Source organism: Chelonia mydas, chromosome 11 (genome assembly GCF_015237465.2).
Source record: "Chelonia mydas isolate rCheMyd1 chromosome 11, rCheMyd1.pri.v2, whole genome shotgun sequence".
NCBI lineage: Eukaryota > Metazoa > Chordata > Testudines > Cheloniidae > Chelonia > Chelonia mydas.
In genome coordinates, this window is record NC_051251.2 from 62,520,362 (window position 1) to 62,534,277 (window position 13,916).

At 39.4% G+C, this 13,916-nt stretch overlaps 1 protein-coding gene across 3 annotated transcripts in view; it reads left to right on the forward strand.

The window, feature by feature from the left end:
* Nucleotides 1–13,916, forward strand: part of CREB1 (cAMP responsive element binding protein 1) — a 45,124-nt gene extending 31,208 nt beyond the window's left edge. For 2 of the 3 annotated variants that reach the window (XM_007071830.4, XM_043524994.1), the window contains 4 exons: nt 1,349–1,491; nt 2,726–2,908; nt 4,201–4,351; nt 7,226–13,916. In XM_007071830.4, the coding sequence (XP_007071892.2) occupies nt 1,349–1,491; nt 2,726–2,908; nt 4,201–4,351; nt 7,226–7,370 (622 nt within the window). In that variant the 3' untranslated portion in view covers nt 7,371–13,916. The other variant, XM_043524993.1, reaches the window with a different exon arrangement.

Here is a 13,916-nt window from a genome sequence, read left to right on the forward strand (position 1 = left end):
TACAAAAACAAAAGAAAATCCCAATTTGCCTTGCTGCCTAATGAAGCCTTTTGCAGTTGCATACGATGGAGCGTGCAGTCAATAAAAGAGAGTTTGCCACTCCTCCATATTCTTGGTAGAGAGAGTTATCAGTCAGATTGCATCACAGAGGGCAGGTGGTAGACCCAAGCATTTTGGGCAGCTGTTTTGTTGAGCAGCTATCCCAGTCAGTTCTAGTCATAGTCAGTGAGATCCATGGCCTTTATGATTACAGCAGAACCTCAGAGTTACAAGCGTCTCGGGAATGGAGGTTGTTCGTAACTCTGAAACGTTTGTGACTCTGAACAGAACGTTATGGTTGTTCTTTCAAACTTTTACAACTGACATTGACTTTATACAGCTTTGAAATTTAACTATGAAGAAGAAAAATGCTTTTAACCATCTTAATTCAAATGAAACAAGCACAGAAACAATTTCCTTAACCTTGTCAAATCTCTTTTTAAACTTTCTCTTAATTTTTTTAGTAGTTTACGTTTAACACAGTACTGTGCTATATTTGCTTTATTCAATTGATTGATTGTCTCTGCTGCTGCCTGATGGCGAACCTCCGGTTCCAAATGAGGTGTGAGGTTGCCCAGTCAGTTCATAAGTCTGGTGGCCGTAACGCTGAGGTTCTACAGTATGTTATGTTTTGTCCATTTTGGCTTTAAATAATTAAGCCAACTCAGTAATTAAACCCAAATTGCTCCTTCCCCCCTTTACTATTGCAAGTCCCAAAGCTTTCTCAAGCAGAACAGTTACCTAATCTGTGGATTTAATCGTGTGACTTTCATTAAAAGGCCCAGCTTTGTCTCCTGAACAGATGGTAGGTCATGTGCTGGTTGCACTTCACAGTAATTTCTGCCAAGTTTTTGAAACTTAAGTCCCTGGGTGAATTTTAGGCCTTGGTGGCCTCTGCAGCAGGTACACTTCCTCTGAGTGTGGATGGGGGCAATGAGGAGGTTTGGTGCTTTAAATGCTCTTGCTTTCTTTTTTCACATCTTTCTGTGACTGAGAGCAGAAAACTTGTAAAAAGTATATAAAAGATAATGAAGTTTTTGACGAAAAAGGGAAAATGTGAGTTCTCGATCCAAGTATGCAGAAACACACAGGCTATTCTAGATTGATTCCACAGCACCCTTTTCCGATGGCATTTTTAAAACAGTTACCTAAAATCGTTTTAAAGTGTGCTTTAACTTTTCTTTCCATCCCATGTATTTTATTTCCCTATTTGCTACACTTTTCAGTTTTCCCCAGCACCAAGTAGCCAGTAGAATTGATTTTACTTTCACTTTTTGTTAAAATTTTTACAACACACTGTCTTTGCCAGAAAAATTTTGAATGACTTATCCTCAGACGCCCCAGGAGTGCCAAGGATTGAAGAAGAAAAGTCCGAAGAGGAGACATCAGCACCTGCCATCACCACTGTAACAGTGCCAACTCCAATTTACCAAACCAGCAGTGGGCAGTACAGTATGTAGTTACGTTTATTATTGGTTGTGATAGTTGGACAGGAAGAAAGAGAACTGTTAAATTCTACTTGCATGACTGTTTGGGCTGGGGTAAAAGAAGCCAATATAACACTAGTTTAATCTGACCCTTGTGCAATGTCAGAAGCCTTATTAATCCTGTTCCATGACTCTCTCTATATACTAGGGTCTGTGACTTTTAAGTACATTCCAGCTGTGGGTGTGTAAAATGTATAATTTACATTCCCAAGCCCTGTTGGTTGCTGTTAGTATGGTACATGTTCTACTTTCCATCAGCTAAAACAAACAGATGAACTCCTGTTAAGTGTACAAGAAGGGGAAGAGAAGACCTATCAAATGCCTTATTCCTCTTATAAGTGTCCTTTTAAAAGCATTGTGCTATAGTTGCTCCCTGGTCTGTTCCCCAGTCTGCCTCTTGATTTTTTTAGAGATTGATGTTGCTGACACTCCACTTCTACCATCGATGTACAAATACTGTTCCTGCCAATATCTGCTCTGTCTGATACATCCTGATATATATGTGGAAAAGCAGAGAAATACTCTAGAGACGCTGAATGAGGGGATCTGTGTAAGATGTGCTCCCACTGCAGCCTGAATACTGGGATGGAAATTATTGAATTGAGGAAGTGAAAGGGAAGCGGAAACAAAATTATTAGACGGAATGAGAGACTGGATATGTGTGTGTGGAAACAATGCATGGGAAGGGAATGGAGAGGTAGAGGAGAGGGAGATTCAAGCAGGAAAAGACACTGGAGAACAAAATGGACACAGCAATGTGAAAGTGGAAGAGAAAAGCATGTAGGAGAGGAATTAGAGGAAGGAGCAGAAGGAAGAAAAGAGAAAAGAGCAGGTAGCCAACAAGAAAATCATCAACTCAGTAAATATTACAATTCTTGGTTCTACATTGGGAGGGATGTAGCTCATCGCAGGGATGTGATTGATAGGAGAGGCAAAACTTGGTCTATATTTTTGTTTGTCAGAAAGGTGGCAACCTTATGGTACTAAATGAAATGATAGTAGGTCACTGCTGAAGAATGACCACTTCTAAAATACAGTTATAGTGACCTATCTGATATTAAGGTGTGTAGTTATGCAAGGGATTTAACTCAGATGTTTCAAACTGTTCTTCTGTAACTGGGCTGTAAATGGTAAATAACCATGTAGGATATCAAATAAATTAATCTTTTAACTATTGTATCAAATGTACTTGTTTTCAGTTGCTATCACCCAAGGAGGAGCAATACAGCTGGCTAACAATGGCACAGATGGAGTACAGGGCCTCCAGACGTTGACCATGACGAACGCAGCTGCAACCCAGCCTGGCACCACCATTTTACAATATGCTCAGACCACTGATGGACAACAGATTCTTGTACCGAGTAACCAAGTTGTTGTACAGGGTACGAAACGTCATAATCCATCATTTTATGTTTAGTCCCAGGGGAATTTAACTTGCCAAAATAATTCCCTCAAATATGTCAGAAAAAGCAATTAACAGTTTTGGCACAGATCAAATTCTAAAACAGATAAAATAAATTCAAGACAAAACTATATGTCACATTTTCTCTCACTCAGAACAAACTTAAGATATTTTTGGATATAGAAAATGCTTCTATTTCGGTTCCTGAAAGCTAGTTAACTTTTGCTTTGTCCATACCGTTATTTCCTTCAGCTCTTTCAAGAGAATGTTTGCTATCTGTTCCCCAAAACCTGTGACACAAATTTCTTGAGAGTTCCTAATTTCTGTCAAGTGGTTATCTGCAATGATGATAAATTAGAAGTAAAGTTTTAGGAATGTTTTCCTGTTCTTTGGGCAGAGATCTGTTCAAAATCTTCTTTCCATAGGGGAATTTTCCTTTACTAGTAATTAACTGCCCTCTCCCGTTAGAAATCACTGTTCCTTTTTAATGCTCTTCCTGGCATTACAAAACAGACATTGTTAAAAAAGGATGCTTCTGATTTTGCTCTGACTCTGTTCAAGTCATTCAAGGGAGAGACTTTCAAGCCTTGATGAATATTAGTGCATTAAGATTAATAATATGTATGAGGAAAATATGTCTTGTTGATCTTCTGTCTTGTATATTTTTTTAAAAAGCCATTTCTTCAAGTAACAGTGAAAATGCAATAGACTCCCAAGTAAATAAAAGCTGATCATAAAGAAATAGCATTGTGCTATGGGCTGTGTTTCAAAGGTTAGTGTCTAAATTGCACACATGCCTGCCATGGATACACATCCTACGTTTCTGCACAAAACCCCCAAATACCAGTTCGCATGTGCAGTTAGTCATTTGGAGTTCACTTGAAAAGTACTGTTTGCCTAGGAAGATCCTAAAAGCTATTTCCTGCTTACCTTGCTAGACTTATGGTTGCTTAGCCTGTTCACAAAATAGAACTGTCAGAAATCCAGTGGAAGATAAACGTGCAGTAGGACCAGCAGCTGCAGATAAATCTAGTTATCAGACACAAGCTAAGCCCTCTTCAGCAAGAATGGATGCAACCATAAATATACTAAACTAGGAATGAACTACCATTGATAACCCGGATAATGCTAATCCCTCCTGTATTGTAGCCTAGAGTCATCACCTCATTTTATCTGGTTATGCTTAGATTGGTGACTAGGTGTTATTCACACAGTATTTTAACAGTGGATTCTCACAGTGCTGTGTAACCTAACACTATACTTCCCTTTCAGCTGCCTCAGGAGACGTGCAGACCTACCAGATTCGCACAGCACCCACCAGCACCATTGCACCTGGCGTGGTCATGGCCTCCTCCCCAGCACTTCCCACCCAGCCAGCAGAGGAAGCTGCACGGAAGAGAGAAGTGCGTCTAATGAAGAACAGGTATGTGTGTAGTGTTGATTTTGCTTTAGCTGTGCATAGAATTAGAGTACTAAGTGTTAAACTTGTGCAATATACACATTACATTTCTAACAGGTCTAGAGAAGAGTGGGTGTGTAATTGTTTATGCAAATAGATTCCTGGCCTTTCTCATCCCTTTTATGAAACACTGTCTGAAGAAGGTCAATCTTCTTTAAAGATGCCAACTAAGACAAACAACATCTGGTAACTCAGTATATTGTGGTTATGAAGCCATAAGACTTGGCTGTCAGTTCATTCTGCAAGGGCTGAGTTACCCTTTCAACTAGCATCTGTTAAGTAAATACATTTATGCAATCTCCTTTCCTCTGTTCTTTAACTTAGCCTTCTGTGCATTCTGCTGGTCACTAGTCCCCGTGCTCACCTCCCACTTCGGTGAATTCTCTCTCTCATCTCACCCATTCCCTTTGGGCACTTGCCCTGTGGGTTCTATTCTCTGGAGGTAGCAGGAGCCAAGGGGAGGGGTAGAGAAGCAGGTGCTCCTCTGAGCCTGGAGTCTCATGTCTCAGCAGTGGCAGCAGACAGGGTGGGGGAGAGAGAAAAAGGAACTCTACGCTATGAGGTAGGGATGTTTGGAGAAGCAGGAACTGGTGAGGCGGGAGAGAAACAGCCACTCCCCCAAGCCTATTACACTGTGGGGAAGGAGGGCAACAAGGAGCGTGGGGTCAGAGAGAGGCTGGGAAAGAGCCTGCTCAAGTCCAGATGTTGTGGAGGTGAAAGTGGCTGGCTGGGAGTGGGAAAAGGAGAAAGGGGTTTATCTGATTCCGCCCCAACAAGCTTGAGCTCCCCCTTCAGCTCCTCCCATTTGGGCCCTCCGTGACCTATCTGAGCTGCAGAACAGGCCATGTATTTGACACCTCTGCATTAAACAGTAAAGAAAATGGAAAGAAAGAAAATGGCAATGTTTTCTGTCATCTGTGATGTGTTGTTACGGGTCTGATTGACTGACTTGTTGTTCCAAAAAGCCAACTGTGTTACCTCGGTGAGTGTATCTTCTGTTTATTGGTAAGCCGGGGATACACTGCGAGAGGTCATCACATGAACAGAGTGTTGTGCACTGTTTGAGTAGTATGAATGAAGAAATAACTAGTGCTGAACTGCAGAATTCACCTTTTCAAAAGGTCTTTACCCAAAAGGTCCCGTCTCCTCTTTCAGGACAGGTTTCAGATATTCGTAAATAGTTGGTGTAACTGTTTACCTTCTAGAGCCTCTTCTATTTGAGAAACCATAGGGCTGTGCTAGTTGGCATAAAGAGGTCCTGGGTCACAGTCATGAATTGACTTTATGTCAGTTACACAGAAGTCTTATGCAGCTTCCAGATGACATGTGGATAGAGCAGGGGATTTGGGTTCTTTTCCTGGCTTTGCCACTCTGTGACTTTAGGCCTGTCCCATCATTCATTTATGTCAGTGGGGTCTTTCCATTGATTTTAATGGGAAACGAATCAAGCCCTTTGTGACCTTTGGTGATGAGTTTTAACCCTTCTGGTCCTCAGTTTCCTTATCTGTAAAACGGTCGTGATCTTATGTACCCAACAGGGGTGGTGTGAGATCTTTTGAATGAAAGGCATTACAAAAATAGGGATCATGCCCCCAACTCCACCCTCTCAAGGGATCACCATGAGATCCAGGCCTTGTGCAGAGTGATCCAGATCATCACGGTCATGCTGTTGGAGATCCCCCAGCTGGTGGGTGACCCCAGAACTCCCCTTCAAAGAGGGAGTACACCCAGGGCAGAAACTGGCTGTCACACCCACTCCTTGCTGCATGTAAATATTGCCTTCCAAATGTCCTGGTTGCTACAGCTTTTTACCAGATCCCAGTGCCCCCTAGCTAGGTATCCTTTACAGATCTTTTATCCAGCCTTCCAGTCAGGCCTGGTAAACATTCATTTTTGAGGTTCTTGCCTCTGGTTGCTTCAGTGCAGTATTGTAGCATTTTGACACCTGTTTTTCCTCTACACTTTGGTGCTGATAATTTAGTGCCTCATAAAGTTTTTGCCTCTTTGTTATTGCTTCAGGATACACTTAGTTTGGCACTGTTGAGATATTTTTCATTGATGCTCTTAGCATTCTGGTACCAGCACTGCACTTAGAGGGCTGGCATCTGAGTTAGGGGGCTTCAGCACCAGTTTTTACAAAGCAGCCCTGTGGCTTACTGTATTGAAGCTTACTTCATCACTTTTTGGTCCCTGTATTATTGATACAATAGACACTGGTAAGATGAGTGTATTGTGTCCATGTGGTTGCTAAGGTTGAAATGCTGTAATATTAAGTGCTGTGATATGAACAGTGTCAGTAAAATGAGGGCATTGTTAGCAAGGTTTGGTACAGGTAGAGGACAAATACACAAGTGCCTTAAGTATAACTTCTGTTGCATCGGGTAAACAAAGCTAAACGTTTTTTTATCACTGCTGTCATTATTCAGTTGTGCCATAGCAAATGGATGGGTTTACTAGAAAGATGAACATTGCTCTTATACAGGTTTTTTACTCATCTTAACCCTTATTATAGAACCCAGTGAAATTGTAGCACTCAACACAAAGGCCGCCATAGTTACGATACTGTTCAGAGTCACGTTCTAAACCAGGCAGAATTTTGTTAGTGTTTATTTGCTGCTACTTATATATTGGAGTGATCCTGTGATTTTGATATGTTCATGATTTGAGATGTAAATCATTATATACTTAATTTCTTCCTGAATTACAAATACCTCTAATTCTACAGCCAGGTTCTGAAAACACTGATACTGTTTTGGCAGTTTGACCTGAACAATCAAGCTCAAAAGCAGCTCATGGTCTCAAATGTTCTGGGTTTGAATGGCCTTTTTTGCTTTACAGGGAAGCAGCACGTGAGTGTCGCAGGAAGAAGAAGGAATATGTGAAATGTCTAGAAAACCGAGTGGCTGTGCTTGAAAACCAAAACAAGACACTGATTGAGGAGCTGAAAGCACTTAAGGACCTTTACTGCCACAAATCAGATTAATTTTGGATCCCATTTTCACTTGTCAAGGTGGGATAGAGACTGGTTTTGCCCACAACCAGAAAGACAAAGTAAACTTTTTATTTTCTAAACATTTCTTTTTTTTCTATGCGCAAAACTGCCTGAAAGCAACTACAGAATTTAATTCGTCTGTGCTTTGCATTAAACTGTGAATGTTCAAACACTTGCCTCCACTTCTCCTCCTAAGAGATTATTTTCATCACAACTATCCTGAGCGTGAAAAAGAAGAAGAAGAAGAAGAAAATACTTCTTTCTCATGCCCCCCATCATTTTCAAGGAGTAATAATGTTCATTTGTGAAGACTTGTGGGGGAGGAGGTTCTTTTGTATGATTTCAAGAGTTTGTGCTGACCTCTTTTGATTGCCTTAGGGACAGAATCACCCTCATCCTCTTGGCCTGAAGTACTTTGTGGACCACATATATATAAAAGTAGGTATGGTGCGATGAAGAAGCAATGGTTGCCAAATTGATACATATTCATTATAAACAATACAAATATATGCTGAGTGGCATGCCAAACGAAGGGAGCTCCATATACAGATTCTTAGTATGGAGAGAAAATTATTAAACTAGCCCAGAAGGCTTTTTGGTGCGTCATCTGTAATCTCTCCGCCTTCTAGATTGATAAAAGCTTCTCCATACCTCAGAAACCATTTAATTGAAACTAGCTCCATTATTTGTCAGTTGTTGCTTCTTGCAGTAGGTGTATGTATGTGTGTCTGTGTGTTCAATATTTTGAATACACTAAAAGAAATTACCAGCTGAGTGAAGCATCTTGATATTGGATGGGAAATGAACTCAAAGTACACAAAGGTAACATAGAACAGCTTTTGTTTAGAAGACAGTTACATAGTAAACAAGAGTAATGCTTAGAGCCCTACCTGTTTTTATCCAAGACAACTATATCACCAACTCCATGTATAAATTCACTGATGAACATGGAATTCCTCTGAATGTCTCAGCTGTACTCAAACAAGTAGGTTATCTGCATTACTTTTATGTTGAACACTGGTTTCCTACATTCTTTTTCAAACCCTGAGGCCTCCCTCTATACTTAAAATTCATCTTTGTAAGACAACTTCAAATATGAGGACTACAAATGTGACTAAATATTCCCTACTGAATCCACTTTTAGCAGACTTTTAGGGTGAGAACTGTGTTTGGGGGAAATATTGACTATGAACCTGCCCATCCTAACCATAAATGTACATAATTTATTCAGTGGATGGTTTTAATGTAAAGGGCCAGATCCAGCAGATACTTTACTTATTGAGTAAAGTTACTCACATGCGTCAAACATTTGCAGGATCAGGCCCTTGAGTATGCACTGAGGGCATAGCTATTTTTCCCAGAAATACATGGCAAGAAACAGTAGATGTATCATGTTAAAAACAGTGAACTCTGTACTCAACATTAGGATTTCCATTGTGTGTCAAAAAGAATCATGTTAGTTTGTGTATTGGCCCTTTAAAGCCAGACTGTGATGTTTTAACTTGGTCATTTGATGAAATAAGTTTGCTCTGGATCTCAGGTCCTGGTTATTATTTCAAGCTTTGTGTATATAGACATACACACAAGACTATGGTCTGTACTAATACCTAGGCTATCTAAGTATTAGCTAATATTTTCTCCTGTTCACTCAGTCTGTTTAAGGTAAAATTTCAATTTAAGATCCTTTTAAATGGTGAAACAGCCAAGATGGCATTATAATAAAAGACACTGAGAGGACTGTAAGCAATTGACTCAAACAGCTGTAAGCAGTATTAAAAGTTCTGGCTTTCTTATTTGAAAGGGCATTCGGTTTCCAAGAGGTTTAGGAAAGAGCATTATTGTTTCATTTTGGGTCAGAGATAACTTCAGGTCAAGTTTTGTTTGTATGTCAAATTAAACAAAACTGGAACATGAGTATCAGGATTGTGAAAGGATAAGTTTTCAAATCTAAGATTGTCAAATAGTTTTTATACATGGCCTATTTTTATCTGCAGTAGAGGAGTGATTTTCCTTTTGTATTTTATTTTTTTTAAATTTAGAGGTCACTTTATGAGTTTAGTGATGCAAACTTAAAGAAAGCCCCCAAATTCTCAAATGTGCTTTTATTAAAATTTGCAGATTCTTAAAGATGGAGAATACATATATTGGAGTGAATTTGTGCCCCCCACTCTAGACAAATAGCTTACTATAAATGCATGGTATTTTCTCAGAATTAGTGCTAGAAGCAGAATTCCTGATGATACTGCAGGAGTGGACTACTGATTGCGTCATTTAAACAATTATATGTAATAACTCCAGCTCTGAGAATTAAAAAAGCTGTAAATACTCTACATGAAGCAGGGTTTTTCTCACTACAGAACCATCCATTTGCAAAAACTTGGGTTTTGTGGTGAACCTGCATGAAATTAGTTGATGATCTCAGATCTGTTCCTTTTAGATAATTGGCACTAATTAGCACCTTTGTTAATAGTCTCTCAGCAGAGAAAGACCAAGAACTGAATAGGCTGTGGAGACTGAACTGTTAGCCCCAGAGGTGCTCCTTCCAGGACAAAGTGGAATCATATTCACTGGGCAGTGTGGGAAAGCTCCCATTGCTAATGTCCGTGCTGTACATGTCCTGTGGATAGGCTCTTCAGGGTTAACAATCCAGACCCTCATCAGCATTAAGGTCGCACACACAAAAATTGAGCCTTCTAAATTACCCAAAGATCAACAAGAATCTTTATTTTTGTGCGCAGCATTGAGGATTTGGGGACTTGGATTTCTTTAATGGAAATGAAACAAGTCAAGAATAAAAATTATCATATTAGACCAAGTACAGGGCTGGCTGATTTTACCAGTTTATGCTTTAGTATTCACATTGGCCAAAAAGGGAAAGAAAAAGACAATACAGGAATCCAGTAACAAATAGCAAGGTGTTGGGGGTAGTCAGCTTTTATAACTTAGGGCCATTTTGCTGTAGAACAGAAATTCTGCTGAAACTAAATGGGAGGCTTGTTTTAGATCTCACGGTTGTGAGTTTTCAAGCGTTAATAGCCTGGTTTAACTGAAGAGAGGGTTAGAAAGGGCTAGATCCATTACGTTCATAATAAATAAGAATTGATTTCAAATATAATTTTTGTAATGTCATTATTTTTCAAAACAAAGGCACCAAGCAGGCAGTTAAGATATTGTCAGAGGTGCTCTCTTAATTTAGATATTCTTGGAAAAAATACATATGTATAATATGTACATATATATATATATATATATATATATATACACACACAGTATATAATCTACAGCTCTGAGAGCTTTTAAGTCAGGAATGCTGAGTATTATAGTATATTGAGGTCAGAAACAATTTTTACTTTTGTGTGTGTGTGAGTGTGTGCGCACGCTTACATTTTCAGTAGGTTTGGGCTACATTATTCAGGCGCTTATTATTGATTTTTTTTGTGTGTGCTGTTGTTCAGTTACCCATTTTAAAGGATTTTATTTCATCCTTCAAAGCTATTGTGTTTTTCTTAGATGGAGATTTTGAAATAATGTAAACAATTGTTTAAAAACTCCCCCCCCCACCCCCCAAATTATTCACTTTTGTGCTTTGTCTCTTTGGCAGCTATAAAACAAAGGCAAAAATAATTGGAAGGGGTTTTACTAAGAAACCACCGGTAAGACTTTTTTTTTTTCTCATGGTGTAGGGGCTATGCATTTTTATTTGACCAATGATTTCACCAGATTTGGATAGTTGCCAGCAGCATTGCTAGTATCTGAAAGCACAATTCCAGCCAGTCATGCTCTTCAGGACAAAGTCATCTGTAGGCTTTTGGTTGTTCTATGGTTTGTCTTTGTATCTCAGACCTACTGGCTTGTCTGGTACTAAATGTTGACCAGAAAGGTGGTGGGGTGTTTGGAACCATACAAAGACTCAGGAAAAAATAAAGGTTAATTTAACAAGGACAAACCACCCTATACATAACATTTCTGATCTAAATTTGTACTACCGTTTTTTAATCTGGGCTTCCAGTAGACAGCAGCTGCAGGCAGTCATCTGTTAATTAAAACTGGTCTCTGCTTATTTTTAAAACAGATAGCCAGTGCTTTTTGCAAGTTAAAGCAAGAACAAGTCTACACTTTAAAGTGAGTTCATTATCAGTGGTCACAAACCTGTGGCAGTTATAGGAAGGTTTCTCTGCGTTTCTGAGATCCTGTTTGTATTGCCATTTTTTGCCCTGAGAACAGAGTTCGTGACATAACATTCGCCAATGACCTAAAGGAAAGGTTGTATATTTATTTTTGTTACGTGATATGCTTTGTAAATGTTTGATAAAATGTGCACTTTTACAAAAAGAAAAAAAAGCTTAGAGCAATTGGATATTCGCTTTGCTTGAGAAGCTCCCTGACATGATTATTACAGACCTACTACCTGTTTGTGACTCTCACTCCTCTCCACAAATCTGTTGACTCTTCATGAAGAGCTTTCAGCATGAAGCCTGTTAGCACGTGACTTTCAGCAGGTGCTACTTCAAAATGGCAAGGGATCTGAACTGGCAGTACCAAAAGGCTAGATACCCGGGTGTAATGTAAGGGATCCCATTCTGTCACTTAGGAACACATACGGGATGAATGTTAAATTATTTTTAGACAAAACAGAACTAGTTCAAAGAACTCAAGTGAGAAAGGGGAATTAATTTGGAAGGAAAACTGAAACCTTTTCAGTCACGTTAGTCCCCTGTCCCCAGTTTGAGATCTAGCTGCACATTTCCGGAGCTGCATACCAGGAAAACAAATGCAAAAAGATTTACAGATTCTAGGCACCAGGAAATGGAGGTGCATCTAATGATAACTCGCCCGTTCAGCTTTAAAAAAAAAAAAAAAAAAAGCACAGCTAACTCTCTTTTGCAGTGGCAATGAGGGGAATTAATGACTTAGCTATACCCTGAATCCTTGTAATGTAAGCTTTTCAAATGTCCTGTACATTCACGGTTTGTGTGGACTGTAACTAAGGACTGGTTTCCTTGATCTTCTGAATTTGCTAGTTATAAAAGATACTGATCCGAGAGGGACCTGAACGTATCATAAAGCTGAGCTAGGTTGGGAGGATTCAAACCAATATACAAACAGGGTCCAGCTGGCATTTGCTCAGGGTAGGTTCAGCTCTGTTGATGGATGTAGCTTCAATATTTCTGTATCTTTAGGGAAGAGGGACCAGATTCGATTTGTAAAAAGGGTTTGTATTTCAGGTTTTTCATCTTGCAGTGTTTTTTGTAAGCGTATTTAAATCATAGCCTTTGAAGAGAATTGAATTAGGCAAATTTGCCTAGCACAAATTAAAGACCTTGACCTGTCTACATTCTGGTACTGCAAGTGCAGGTCCCGGCTGCACTTTTTGGCTCACTATATAAGATGGTAATTTTAGATCTCATTCTCACCAGCAAGAAATAGGGAAAGTTTACTGTCCTCAGGAGACATACATTGGGCAGGGAAGAGGGTGGGGGAAGGGAGGCTAATGATCCAAGGTTAGCACGTTTAACGTAAGCTGACCGTTTGCTGTACTTGTGACTTGGAAGCATACTGTTATCGAAATCAGTTCCTTGAGTCTCAGCCTCCGGCAGCATTTCTGTGAAGTAAGGGGAAAGCTGGGATAACACGCAGTGGGGTAACCAACCAGAAAAGGGCCTTGTGCCCATCGGCCATCTGCAAATGGTTACGGTTAAGAATCGGCGACAGCAGGGTGCTCTGCCCAAATTATATCTTATCCAGGTGCCACTCCATTTTGTGTGTGTAATGAAATTATTTATATTTAAAAAAGAAATAAAATTATAGAACTGCAAATTTGTATGAAATGTATCACTCTACTGCTTGTATGGACTTTCTGTGGTGAGGAAGGGAAGGGGCAGAGCGAGGTGGTAACTAGCAACTGCCCCCACACACACCCCCACAGACTTGTCCACGTAGCAGTTGTTCATGTCAAAAATAAATCATTTCTAGGCCAGATTTATAATTTGAAATGTTTTTAGAACAATGTTTTTCAGGGAGGTTTCTAGAGCAAGGATTATTATGAACTATGGTTATTATTTTTTAATTTAAGATGGAGAGGGTAAAGCTCACCTCACCCCATGTCTGATCCTTTACCCAAAACTATCAGCACAAAACAGGGTATTTCAGCCTTAACTCCAGCATTTCTGTGGGAGTTAAATTACTAAACAAAGAAACCTTGATGCGGGAAATAAGTTCCTATTACAATTCCCTACATTCTAGAAACATCCCTGCTTTAATTTTTTTTTTACTTAATCTTTTTGTGCTTTATCTGTGTTTAAAAAAAAAATTGTACTGAGTTATAATGCGTTTTATTAACACTATGTACATATTAGCTGCTTTGTGTTTCAGAATGGTAGTAATTGCTTTGTATATTAAAGTGATCCTTGTGAATTTGTGAATTATTGTCATAAAGAAGTGCTTTTTCTTACTGTAACCTTTGTGGTATAAACTGTCATAAATCCCTTTTTACACAAACATTGATGTGCAGTCACATAAACATGCTTTTAAAAACTC